The sequence below is a fragment of the Periophthalmus magnuspinnatus genome, chromosome 11, assembly GCF_009829125.3.
Source record: "Periophthalmus magnuspinnatus isolate fPerMag1 chromosome 11, fPerMag1.2.pri, whole genome shotgun sequence".
In the NCBI taxonomy this organism is placed as follows: domain Eukaryota; kingdom Metazoa; phylum Chordata; class Actinopteri; order Gobiiformes; family Gobiidae; genus Periophthalmus; species Periophthalmus magnuspinnatus.
In genome coordinates this window covers 30,671,245-30,685,389 of record NC_047136.2, presented here as the reverse complement: position 1 = coordinate 30,685,389, position 14,145 = coordinate 30,671,245, and the positions used below count along the sequence as shown (strand labels likewise).

General features: G+C 39.1%; 1 protein-coding gene across 1 annotated transcript; it reads right to left on the bottom strand.

Annotated features, from left to right (window-relative positions):
• Positions 1 to 272: 272 nt before the first annotated feature.
• On the bottom strand, positions 273 to 9,434 carry edn1 (endothelin 1). Its single transcript, XM_055225352.1, has 5 exons — positions 9,261 to 9,434; positions 8,269 to 8,422; positions 6,415 to 6,564; positions 4,657 to 4,776; positions 273 to 962 (listed from the first exon to the last, which is right to left on the bottom strand). The coding sequence occupies exons 1-5, from the start codon at positions 9,319 to 9,321 to the stop codon at positions 854 to 856; spliced, it is 594 nt and encodes a 197-aa protein (XP_055081327.1). The 5' UTR covers positions 9,322 to 9,434; the 3' UTR covers positions 273 to 853.
• Between the last annotated feature and the right edge of the window lie 4,711 nt (positions 9,435 to 14,145).

Here is a 14,145-nt window from a genome sequence, read left to right as displayed (position 1 = left end):
CATTATTTAGGGGCCAAGAGAGATCACTAAATTACTCAAACATGCCTGAAACCATCTTCAGGCATGTTTTTAATGAGAAAACAAAAATATAACATAGTATAATACCTCCTCTTTAACTCAAAAATTTTAACTCATTTCAACTCATCTAGATGTGTTTCTGCAGTATACGACAGCAGAATAAATGCATTAACATTCATCCAGTGTTTTGTGAAATCATTTTGGTTTTACACAGGCATTAAACATTAGACAGTGAACTCTGAATTGGTGTGTAACTCTCTCTAAGTGGCACGCCCCCGGATAAGCGGAAGAAAATGGATGTATATCTACATGAAATAAAAACTGCCACAAAGTTCAATGTTTTCTCGGCCAGTATAAATTAACAAATGTGAAATTAGGGTTTTTTTTACGAGAGCTTTAGAAAGTGGTGCCATTATTCAGCCCCCCCAAAAAAATTGTCAGTTGAAAGGACTTTAAACCATAAGATTAATGTGATGAGTTTGTGGAGCAAACCCCGAACAAATAATGAGAAGGTTCAACATTTGTGGATCATACATTTGGACATTTCTTTCAAAAACTGTAAATATAGGCTCCACCCTACATCTGAAACTAAGACATCATCAGATACTAAAATGTGAACGGAACCTATTTTTGGCCAGAAAGTTCCATGGTGGAGTCTATAGTTCATCTGGAGTCCTCTGTTCCTCCCAAGCTCTTCATCATCACCAGCCACAGTCCAACATAAAAATCTGTATTCAAACCAACATTCCTCCTTGTTTCTTCACTTTTGGTTGGCCCAGAGGCAGAGAAGCTCCATCCAGATATTTAACTTTAAGATGGAAAAGTTGAAAAGTGTTCATGTTTTTAGCAGGTTCAACTTTTGGTGTCTGCTCCTGTCTCTTCTCCTCGTCCTCCACTTCTCCAAAATTGTCTGACTTCTTACCACGGCTCTCAGCTCTGGGCCACTGGGGGAAGAAACAAAAATATTATAAACAGAAAATATGGATTTTATTTCTACATAAAGCAAGAGAAGTGGATGGAGTAACCAAAGATTGTACTGAAGATCATGCTGTTTCCTCTTCAGAAACAGACCTGGAGTTGTGTTTTGTTTCATTCGCACATGTTTGTATAGCACTTTACACTTTATATAGTCTGTCTACATCTCCGAAGCTCAAAATGCTCTGTTCCACGTTGTGATGTTAAGCGGCAGTTTTCAAATTAACAGATACCTTTTTACGTTTAGTTAAGTAGAGATTGACAATTGCAGGACTGAAATGACCCAAATGATTCTAGAAATAAAGGTGTGTGGAGTTTAAAAACACAGTGGAGCACTTATTGTATTATCAGATGATGACATCACAAGGTAGAACAGAGTGTTTTCTGTTTGAGCTAAGAACTCAGTGCAAAATGTGAAGCATTTTTGTGCTAAACATGAGGTATGTTTGTGATGAGGAAACATCATTATAAAATAGATCAGAAAAAAGTGTAATATGGGCTCATTTAAACAATATTACTCAAGTACAAAAGTAGTGAGCCACTCCAAGATATGAAATAAGAACAAGTAGAAAGGTAAATGGCTGTTTTCCCCATGTATCTGAGCAAAAATGGCCCCAGTACGGATATTTTGTATGAGCAGCTCTTGAGGCCAAATTAAGTCAGCTGTGTACTGTCTACATCTGATTATAAAGTGTTGTCTAATTACAAAGTATTGTCTGAAAATCAAGATGTGTGCTGTTAGCATGCGAGTAGTTCCACTCTGGCCTCTGAAAGCTGTGAAAAGCTCTTCATGGAAGATCATCGTGGTGAGTAATTAGGATGGTCAGAATGCATAAGTTAAGTGAGGAATAAATTTGAACCACTACAAAAGTTTTAAAATGATCTAGCTCTGTTTTCCCATATTTTTAACAAACTAAAGTCAGGTAGAGTGCCTTTAAACCTCCAGCGGACTTTATAACAGACACAAACATTCTTCAGTGTAATTAGTCTAAGAGCTAGTCCTCGCCTTAATGTGTGCCCTCAGGTGAATCAGAACTTGGCAAGGATTCTGAGCGATTCCAAACTTGTTTTCATGTACAAATAATACTTTGCCTTGCTATCTTTCACTGCTTTGATTCTATAGTGGTTGATTTTGGTTGGAGGGAAGCAGAGTATCTGACACACAGGGACATACAGTGGGAGGACGGGAGGGCATCTAACACACAGAGACATACAGAGGGAGGACGGGAGGGCATCTAACACACAGGGACATACAGTGGGAGTACGGGAGGGCATCTGACACACAGAGACATACAGAGGGAGGACGGGAGGGCATCTAACACACAGGGACATACAGTGGGAGTACGGGAGGGCATCTGACACACAGAGACATACAGAGGGAGGACGGGAGGGCATCTAACACACAGGGACATACAGTGGGAGTACGGGAGGGCATCTGACACACAGAGACATACAGAGGGAGGATGGGAGGGCATCTAACACACAGGGACATACAGCGGGAGGATGGGGGGGCATCTGACACACAGGGACTCAGGAGGATAGAACAAATGAATAAAGGATGAGTGACATACTGGATACGGGGAGTGAGATCATCTAACACCACAGGGATAGAAGGGTAGGAGGACATCTGACGCACAGTGATAAAAGAAAATGGGAGGGCATCTGACACAGGAATTGTTTCAAATTTTCATTCCCTTCTCTTTTCATGACACCACACGTTTTGACCGACAAAGTAATTTGAAATTCTTTGAGTTTTTGCCCACGGCTTTCCCACGCTTGTAACATACAGATCTAATGTGGATCTAATATGGATCTAACCTAACATGAATTTTACATGGTTCTAAGACAGATCTAACAGATATCTAATGTGGATCCAACATGGATCTAACATGGATCTAACAAAGATCTAACACGGATCTAAGATAGTTCTAACATGGATCTAATGTGGATCTAACATGGATCTAAAACAGATCTAACCAGATATAACATGGATCTATCACATATCTAACGTGGATCTAACACATATCTAACACGGATCTAACGCATATCTAACGCGGATCTAATGTAGATCTAACACAGATCAAAAAGCAGACCTAACATGGATCTAACATGGATCTAACACACATCTAATGTTAATCTAACCTGGATCTAACATGGATCTAACACACATCTAATGTTGATCTAACATGGATCTAACACAGATCTAACATGGATCTAACACAGATCTAACACAGATCTAACATGGATCTAACACAGATCTAACATGGATCTAACATGGATCTAACATGGATCTAACATAGATCTAACATGGATCTAACAGATATAACACAGATCCAACACAAATCTAACACAGATCTAATAAGGATCTAATGTGGATTTAACACAGATCTAAGATGAATCTAACACAGATCTAGCATAGATCTTAGAGGTATCTAACAAATTCTAACACAGATCTAATGTGGCTCTAACATGGATCTAAAACAGATCTAACATAGATCTAACATGGATCTAACCACAAATCTAACACAGATCCAACAATGATCTAACACGGATCTAAAAAGGATCTAACATAGATATAACACGGAGCTAACACGGATCTATCACAGATCTAACACATATCAAATGTGGATCTAATGTGGATCTAATGTGGATCTAACAGAGATCTCACACAGATCTAACATGGATCTAACATGGATCTAACACAGATCTAAAACAGATCTAATGTGGATCAAACTCAGATTTAACACACATCTAACACGGATCTAACATGGATCTAACACAGATCTAAAACAGATCTAATGTGGATCAAACTCAGATTTAACACACATCTAACACGGATCTAACATGGATCTAACACAGATCTAAAACAGATCTAACATGGATCAAACAGATCTAACACAGATCAAATGTGGATCTAACATGGATCTAACAAATTCTACCACAGATCTAACATGGATGTAACACTGTTCTAACATGGATCTAAAATGGATCTAACACAGAGCTAACACAGATCTAACATAGATCCAAAAACTGTACTTATGCAAGGAGTCACTGGCAAGTTTGTTTGGGCAATTATTTAAGGAAGTACTTTGCTTTGCTCAAACAATATGATACCACAGTATTTTTTACAAGTACCACCTTAAATGAACAAAACCAGGTCCAAACTAGGGCTGACCTTCGACTAAACAAAGACTACATTACCCAGTCTAAACTAGGACCAATCCAGGTCTAAACTAGGTCTGACCTGGGACTAAACAAAGACTACATTACCTGGTCTAAATCAGGACCAAACCAGATCTAAACTAGGGCTGACCAGGGACTAAACAAAGACTGCATTACCCAGTCTAAACCAGGACCAAACCAGGTCTAGACTGGGGCTGACGTATGACTAAACAAATACAACGTTACCCGGCCTAAACAAGGACCAAACCAGGTCCAAACTATGGCTGACCTTGGACTAAACAAAGACTACATTACTCGGCCTAAACCAGGACCAAACCAGGTCTAAACTAGGGCTGAACTGGGACTAAACAAAGACTACATTGCCCGGTCTAAACCAGAACCAAACCAGGTCAAGACTAGGGCTGATCATCAACTAAACAAAGACTACATTATCCGGTCTAAACCAAGACCAAATCAGGCCTAAAGGAGAGGTGTCCTCACCTCTGAGCAGAGTTAAGTGGCAAATTTAGTTGACATTCGCCGCTGGAACATTCGCTGCTAGAACATTCGCTGCTAGAACATTCTTGGCAATGGACAGATGGGATCTTTTCCAACTTCTCCCTGAGGCAGACACAAAAATGGTTTTAGGAGATTTAAAATGACTCATCAAATTAAATAATTACGATAAGTGAACAAGTGAACAGAGGAGAAAAAAAAATTTAAACAGAATTGATCTACATTCTGATGTAAACCAGATTTAGTCTTGGTTTAGAACCAGTTTAGACGTAGTTTAAACCAGTTCTAAAGTTCTAAGTCTAGTCTTGGATTAGACCACCTTTAGACTTGGTTTAGACCTGGTTTAGATCTGGTTTAGACCTGGTTTAGAAACAATTTAGTTCTGATTTAGACCTGGCTTAGACCTGGTTTGGTCCTGGTTTAGATCTGGTTTAGACATGGATTAAACCTGGATTAGATCTGGTTTAGATCTGGTTTAGTCCTGATTTTGCCCTGATTTAGACCTTCTTTAGATCTGGTTGAGACCTGGTTTTGTCCTAATTTAGTCCTGATTTAGACCGAGTTTAGAAATGGTTTAGTCCTGGTTTTGATCTGGTTTAGTCCTGATTTAGACCTGGAGTAGACCAAATTTAGTCCTGGTTTGGATTTGGTTTAGACCTGGTAGAGACCTGGTTAATTCCTGATTCAGACCTGCTTTATACCTGGTTTAGACCTGGTTTAGACTTGGTTTAGTTCTGGTTTAGCTCTGGTTTAGACTTGTTTAGACCTGGTTTAGACCTGGTTTAGACCTGGTTGAGACCTGGTTTAGATCTGGTATAGACCTGGTTTAGTCCTAATTTAGTTCTGCTTTAGGCTTGGTTTAGACCTGGTTTAGATCTGGTTTAGGCGTGGTTTAGATCTGGTTTAGGTCTGGTTTAGTCCCAATTTAATTCTAATTTAGACCTGGTTCAGACCTGGTTTAGTCCTAATTTAGTCTTGGTTTAGACCTGCTTTAGTTCTGATTTCAACCTTATTATTCCACTTTACAACTTTCTCTTTAATCTTAATTTCATGTTGTAATTTAAAAATATATAAGGTTTAAATATGTACTTACTGTACTGTACTATATGTTTACTAGAGTAAAAAGTAAAATGATTTTGTGCATATTTGTAGGTCTTTAAAGGTACGGTGATTTCGTGATGAATTTTGTCCAGTTGTCTTTTATTTGTATGTTTTTGTCAGGTCTAAACCAGGCCTAAAACAGGACTAAACCAGGTCTAAACCAGGACTAAACCAGGTCTAAACCAAGACTAAACCAGATCTAAACCAGATCTAAACCAGCTCTAAACCAGGTCTAAACCAGGTCAAAACCAGGTCTAAATCAGGTCTAAACAAGGTCTTAACCAGATCTAAACCAGGTCTGAACTAGGTCTAAACCAGGTCTAAACTAGGTGTAAACTGGGCGTAAACCAGAGCTAATAATATAGGTCTAAACCAGGACAGAATCAGGTATAAACCAGGAATAACCCAAGTCTAACCCCCTTTATACTGTTTCAGCTATTCATTTCAGTTGTTTATGATCAGAAACAGTATTAGATAACTAATGAACTGAGAATTTAAGTTCTACTACTGATAATGAATTTTTGATAATTCGTTATCAGTAGTAGAACAGAGACTGCCAAATGTGTTGTTTGAATGTTCATAATAGGCCTAATGTTGCATCATATCAGTTCTCTTGAATTGAAGTATTCAAACTGTACGTACCTGTGTTGTTGTATTTGAGGTTGACAGAAGTTGTCACAGATTTGGTCCTCCCTCTTGAGACACATGCATCGGGAGCTCGTCCTCCTCTCTGACCCCAGGACAGAGCGCTTGGTCCTAGGAGCATTACCCAGGCCGTACGACACCACCCTCCTGTGGAGGGTAGAGTGAAGCATTTACTTTACATGGGACAGACTTATTGAACTGAATAAATCTTAACCCAAAGTTTTCCCTTAATTTAGTCTTGGTTTAGATTTGGTTTACTCCTGATTTAGATCTGGTGTAGACCAGAATTAGTCCTGGTTTGGATTTGGTTTAGACCCAGTATAAACCTGGTTTAGTCCTGGTTTAGACCTGGTTTAGACCTGGTGTAGACGTGGATTAGTCCTTGTTTAGAACTGGTTTAGACCTGGTTTATACCTGGTTTAGTACTGGGTTAGACTTGGTGTAGACCTGGATTAGTCCTAGTTTAGAACTGGTTTAGATCTGGTTTAGACCTGGTTTATTCCTGATTTAGACCTGGTTTAGACCTGGTTTAGTCCTGGTTTAGACCTGGTTTAGACCTGGTTTAGTCCCAGTTTTTATCTGGTTTATATCTGGTTTAGACCTGGTTTAGACCTGGTTTAGACCCAGTTTTTATCTGGTTTATATCTGGTTTAGTACTGGTGTAGACCTGGTTTAGTACTGATTTAAACCTGGTTTATATTTGGTTTAGACCTGGTTTAGACCTGGATTAGACCTACTTTTGACCTGGTTTAGACCTGGTTTACACCTGGTTTAGTCCTGGTTTTGTCCTGATTTTGTACTGGTTTAGATGTGGTTTAGACCTGATTTAGATCTTGTTTAGTCCTGTTTTAGTTCTGAATTAGACATAGTTTAGACCTGGTTTAGTCCCGGTTTAGTACAGGTTTAGACCTGGTTTAGACTTGGTTTAGACCTGGTTTAGTACTGGTTTAGATCTGGTTTAGTACTGGTTTAGACCTGGTTTAGTATGGTTGAGTTCTTGTTCAGACCAGGTTGAGTTCTGGTTCCGGCCTTGCTTGCTCTTTTTATGCATTACAGTTTAAAGTAAAATGTGTATATTTACGTAACCAAAACAGAGTCATGAAGCCAGTTGAACAGACATGTAGATATACTTGCCATGTGTTCTCTAATGATTATTGTTTTATTTTTATTTGTAATGAACAATTTTTATTTTTAAGGTTTTTTTTTTTTGGGTTTTTTTTTTAAACGAAATCCACATATTGCAAATGGTGGTTGACCCTTGCCCTTGTTTGTGAGTGCGGTGTATAATTAATACACATGTTGGCTTCGTACCACATTCTAATGTCTTATAACAAATCGAGGATTTCTTATCTTAATATTCTTATTTACGACGGAGTATAAGGGTCAGTTAAATAAAATAAATTATGCAGGCGCTACGAGAATAAAGTCGTAGCATTTCGACATTAAAGACGTAATTTTACGAGAATAAAGTCATAGTACTACGAGAATAAAGTCGTAATATTACGAGAATAAAGACGTAATTTTATGAGAATAAAGTCATAGTACTACGAGAATAAAGTCGTAATATTACGAGAATAAAGACGTAATTTTATGAGAATATAGGCTGCTGTGCGTGAATGAGTTTATTCTCGTAATGTTACGGCTTTTTTCTCGTAATATTATGACTTTTTCAGGCTTCGACTTTATTCTCGTAAAATTACTACTACAACTAGCGCCCGCATAATTTATTTTATTTAAGTGACCCTTATACTCCGTCATACTTATTCAAAAGAATCATACTTTATTTAAACTGTTAATCGCTATGACACCGAACTTAATTTTCCACCACTCCGAAACCCAAGGCAGACTTACTCGGGCGTGTTGACCCAGATGATGTCCAAATGGCAGAAGTACACGCACTCTTTGTCCAGGAAAGTGGCGCACGAGCAGCGCTTGGTCCGCACGTGCCCACTGTTGCTGTGGGGTGTGAGGAGGCCGAGTGGGTGCGCCGTGGGTGCTGCTAGACCTGAAAGTATCAAAACGCGCGATCAAAACACGGCTCTGATAATGTTATGTGAATATGTGCGTGCGTAAAATTGGGCTTATTCAACTCATTGTATTTTTGAGTGTACCTAAAATCACAACAGTCACATCGCGGGGCTTAACCAGATCCCAAATAAGCAGATAAGCGTGCGCCGTGACAAGTAACAAAGTTAAGCAAAATATGTGCCAATTTGGGTAAAGTGCGCACATTCACCACATCAAAACTAAACCTGGACTAGACCTAAACCAGGACTAGATCAGGGCCAACCCAAGTCCTAAAACATGCTCAGGTTATCACCAAATAATAGCAACAAGTGTGAAGGCATCATGAGATACGTAACGAACTCAAATGTGGAGCAATTTGAATTAACTATTAAACTCAAAAGGAACCTTTTACGATGAAAGTGGTATTTATTTGGTAAGCAACGCAGATAATGGTATGATATAATTCTCTGGAACTCTCTGCTTGCTGATGTCAGACGTTTATTACCTTGGCACTTTAAGAAACTAAAGCACGTTTATTTTTAAGAGGTTTTCAATTAGCTATTGAATCATGATCCGTTTTTACTCTTTAGTCTTTTTTCATCTTTTTCTTCAATATGTGGGGTCTCGACTGAGGTTTTAATTGCATTATGAATCACTTTGTAACATTGGTAAGAAAAATGCTATACCAATACAGAAATACTATACAAAGATTAGGATTGGTGTAAAAATATGGACTAAACACATACACAAATGCTTCAAGGATTTATGAGCAAGCAAAAGTGAATTGCGATGCGAAGCATAAAAATGTTATTTTCGTAAAAATACGCGCTACGCACCTGCGCTCAAAATGAAAGAGAACGTCCCAAACAGCGCGAAGAGCAAAAGGTACAAATCCATTTTAGTACAAGAGTCCAGAAGTCCTGTATAATCCACAAGCGATGGTTAAATTATAATCCTCAGATCCGTGCGCACCTCCAGCCGTGCGTCTTGTCGTGCGTAAAAGTGTCTAGAGCGAGTCTTGGTTCAGTTTGTGTCTCCACACGTGCGCTCCTGGTTTTATACACAGGTCCCTCCCCTCTCCTCCACTCCCTCTCTCTTTCTCTCCATCTCTTTCTTTCTCTCAATATTTTCGTGTGTTCTTGTTCCTCTGGCCGGTGGCAGTTTTCCGGCTGCGTGACTGACAACATGCATATTACAGTTATATTTGCTGAATTGGGACGGGGGTAATGCCGAAGAAAATCTATGTATTTAACACGATTCTTGGATCAAGTGTCATAAATTTTCTGCAAACAAAGTAAAGAGTTAAAGATTCTGTATGTCAAGGGTTCATATTACTCTATTTTATGATCTATGTTATAATGTTTCCTGGAGGTTTTTTCACATGTTTAACACACAAATCCTGCATATTTAGGCTGAGCTCTCTCAAATGGAAAACACTCTGTTCCATCTTGTGATGTCATGTGGTAATACACTGTTTTTAAACTCCTTCACTAGAATTATTTGGATAATTTCAGCCCTGGAATTGCCTATCTCTACTGATACAATACTCATTTTGAGCTTTGGCTATGACTAATAATAAAGTGTTACTGAACGTTACTCACGTTCGGTGGGCCGATTAATAAGCCTAAAAGGTTTATTGATCCGGCCCGCTGTTCTCAAATGCAGCAAAGCAAGGCTACTGTAACATTTATTAAAGTAAAGAACAGATACCTAAAAAAATGTACTGAAAGGTTCTGTATTTTACTGTCGTAACGGGTGTGTGTAGCGGACCAAGGGATGCAGACTCGGGGCAGATTTACAGTGTTTATTGTAGAATAGGACAAGTACAAACAGCGGGTGATCCGGAGGTGAGCAGGTGAGCAGGAACACAGGAAACACAGAGACCGGGGACATGAAGGACGACAGGCAGACCAGACGGGCGTAGGGCAGAGCAGGCAGGAGACGTCCAGGGCCGGAACACGGGAACACGGGAACACGGGAACGCAGGAACGCAGGAACGCAGGAACAGACAGGAATGCAGAGACACGACAGGATGAAGTGAACACGACAATGATCCCGCGCTGAGTCCCTTCTCCCAGCTCCTTTTATGCACAGCAGGTGAGTTGATTGCACTGATGGGCTGCAGGTGTGCGTGGGAGGAGCCAGGAGCCCAGCCCAGATCTGGCAGGTGAGGGAGGGAAGGAGCAGGACAGGAGGAAAACCAGGAGTGGACAGTGCGGATCATGACATTTACAAAACTGACTCTTGTGAGCTTTAAGCCAAGTTCTAATGCTATTCCCTCCTCAAAAACAAACCTGAAGTTGGGTTTTGTTTCATTCACACATGTTTAAAATAGGTAAGGGTAAACCTTGTTCAATTTATCTTTTCAACAAGTTGTTGAACTTTTGACACTTGATAAAACTGAATGAGCCTTGCATATTCATGCCTTACTAGATGTTACAGGCCTAAAACACATGTGTCAAACTCAAGGCCCGTGGGCCTAATGTGGCCCTCCACATAATTTTCTGTGGCCCTCAACAGGGTAAATTAAAAGATATGATGGACTTAAAATGTAATTTTTCCCAGGAGATATGCAGTTACACAGCCATATTTTTACATCTAGGCAAATGCATATGGACTATTTGTAACTTGAATAAGCAATAAATACAGAAACAGTTAATTAACAAGATTAAAAATTAGTTATGTATTTTATGTCTGGCCCTTTGAAAGCAGCCATTTTGCTGATGTGGCCCTGGGTGAAAATGTCTTTGACACGCCTACTCTAAAACACATCTATCCATCCTTCCTGGCCCAGCCCCTCTGTCAAATTTTAGAACCCATTGTGGCCATGTATCAAAAAGTTTTCCCACCCCTGGTCTAGAGAGCATTTGCAAATTTACGTTTTGGATATTTCATGGTAAAGTACAATGTAATTTACTGATATTTTGCAGTTACATCATGCTGTGGGTGATCTACATGTATGTCTATGGTGGAATGTTCAGTAGTTTCCACTGAGACACAATGCACACATCAGCAAACAATGGCAAAAAAGTTTTAACATTGTCTGAAAACTCATTGAACAACTGTTGGCTAATGCTAGCTAGCTTGTGGCTGTAAAGTTATTTCAGAGGGACTGCACAAATCAGCTCACCTGTTGTAGTTCCAGCTAAATCAGTTCTTTGTTGTCAGATTGTGTTAAAACAAAGCTCAGATTAAAGTCTAGCTTGAGTAAAAAAGGTTCAGACAGAGCAGTGCCTCCATTTAGCATCACATCCCAAGGTAATGTTAATAACATCATCTGCAAAGTATCAATAGAGAAAACTGACTTCTGTCCCATCTGGGAGTATGGCATCATCACGTTCAAGAAACGTGATGATGTCTGAAAACCACCAATAATAAACTACTTTACCCTAAGATGGCTGAGCAGAATTCTGTTACTAATCACTCAAACAAATCATAGATACATACCCAAATTGAGGGGAGTGTTTTGCCCAAGGACACAGCAATAATATGCAATGGTCAAAAGCAGGGATTGTACTGTGAACAAGCTCAGTGATGTGCATTCAGGTCAAATGCATTAGACATAGTTTAAAGTGTAAACCTCCATAACCTTAAGCTTATTTTTGTATGTCTCACAGTTGTTTTGTAGAATGTATGTCTCACAGTTGTTGGTGAACACCTTGTGCTGTGCAGCTGTGTCTAAGAATAGTCCAAACTACACCTAGCATTCCTGCAAAAGTAAACACCTTTATCTGTAATTCTGTCGCATATACATTCTCATTCTCACGACACCTGTTGCTATTTCTGCTTCTTCTTCTTCTTCTTCTTCTTCTTCTTCTTCTTCTTCTTCTTCTTCTTCTTCTTCTAAATTGGAAAATGTGTCTCAGATAAAATGACCTTGACCTGTGGGGTGTTGTTCAATCTCTACATGCTGCCAGTTAATACACAGCAATAATGTGTCCTACCACAACTACTCAGATCTATGTCTCACTGACAGCAGGTGAATATTTGCCTCTGCATCTAACAGATCAGTGTGTGGATGCAAAACAACTTTCTCCAGCTAAACTCAGACAAGACTGAAGTCATAGTCTTTGGCCCATAGAAACATAGAGAAACGTGTCAGCAGTCACCTCCAATATCTCTCTCTCTCTCTCTCTCTAAATCATTCAAAGACTAGAAATGTAGGGGTAATAAAGGACTCAGATTTGAACTTTAACAGCCACATCAATTCAATAATATCTGCTGCTTTTTACTATCTAAAAATATTGCAAAAATCAAAGGTATATTGTCAAAACAAGACTAGGAGAGACTTATCCATGCATTTATCTCCAGTAGGTTTGACTACTCAAACGGCCTAATCACTGGCCTCTCCAAATGAGCATTAAGACGGCTGCAGTACATCCAGAAAACTGCTGCTTGAGTCCTGACTAGAACCAGGAAGTACTTCACACATGCGTCCTGTGCTCAGGTCTCTGCACTGGCTCCTGTGGTTCAGAGAATAGACTTTAAAGCAGCTCTGCTTGTGTACAAGTCTCTCCATGGACCAGCATCGAAGTACATCTCTGACATGTTAGTGCCATATGAACCATCTCACACTATGAGGACTTTAGGGACCGGCCTCCTGCTGGTGCCCAGAGTCAGGACTAAACATAGAGAATGAGTGTTTCAGTTTTATGAAGCTAAAACCTGGGACAGTCTTCCTGAAGATGTGAGACAGGCTTCTATTTTGACAATGTTTAAACCCAGGCTCAAAACAGTTTTGTTTAGCTGTGCATATGACTGAATGTTTTTATTCTGCACTCTTCCGCACTCTCATCTAAATTTTATGATGATTATTCTTATTCTGTAAAACCCTTTGAATTACTTTGTGGACGAATTGTGCCATACAAACAAACTTGCCTTGCCTTGCTTACTACGGAATAAACTTGCTACTCACTACCGATTTCAATACAACTCTTTATTTAGAGGACACAATGCGATTTTCAACATTAAATGATACTTCTATTCCCCTGCGTGTTACATCTGTGTAATTCCTCAGTGTCCAGTAGTTTCATTGTGGTCCATGGGTGTATACTAGTCTATGTGTCTTGTGAAACTTGTGAAACATACAGAGAGACATCATTATAAATATTGAGGAAAGGTTCATTACTGTCCAGTGATGGGACTTTTTAAGGATTTATACCTGCTCAAATGAGTATCTATCTTCTATGTTTGATACCAGTTTTAGTATCGATTAGTGTCTGATCTTTGATCCTTTTAACAACCCTACCAAAGACTATAGGGGGAAAAAATGAGCCAAAGCCTCCCTTGCAGTAACAAACTATACAAGCCCATTTGATTTGTCTTACTCATTATGTGGAAAGTCCATATGTGTAATTTATTATTAACAGATTTTTTTTTGTTTTAATATTGATGCTTTCGGATTGAACCCATATATTTGATATGAATTCTGAAATGTGGAGTTGTGGGTTTTCACTTAGACTTCACAGACTGCACTTTTGTTCATACTTTGGGCCATACTCTAATACCCTGTACTCAAATGTATAGGAATTCTTCTGAAGATAAGATAACATAAGATAAGATAGGATTAATGTTAATCTTAAAGATTTAACATAAAACTATTCAAAAAATAGACCTGGAGTTGTGTTTTGTTCCATTCACACATGTTTGAGTAACACTTTATTTCACTCATTTTATGTCTGTCTACATCTCCATAGCTCAAAATGCTCTGTTCCACCTTGT

Bases quoted from the DNA above. Each gene is read 5' to 3' on its own strand.
- edn1 (XM_055225352.1), bottom strand. From the start codon at position 9,321: ATGGATTTGTACCTTTTGCTCTTCGCGCTGTTTGGGACGTTCTCTTTC. The intron at 8,423-9,260 runs GTGCGTAGCGCG...TGATACTTTCAG, and splicing joins CTCTTTCATTTTGAGCGCAG to GTCTAGCAGCACCCACGGCG. The intron at 4,777-6,414 runs GTACGTACAGTT...TGTCTGCCTCAG, and splicing joins CCTCAAATACAACAACACAG to GGAGAAGTTGGAAAAGATCC.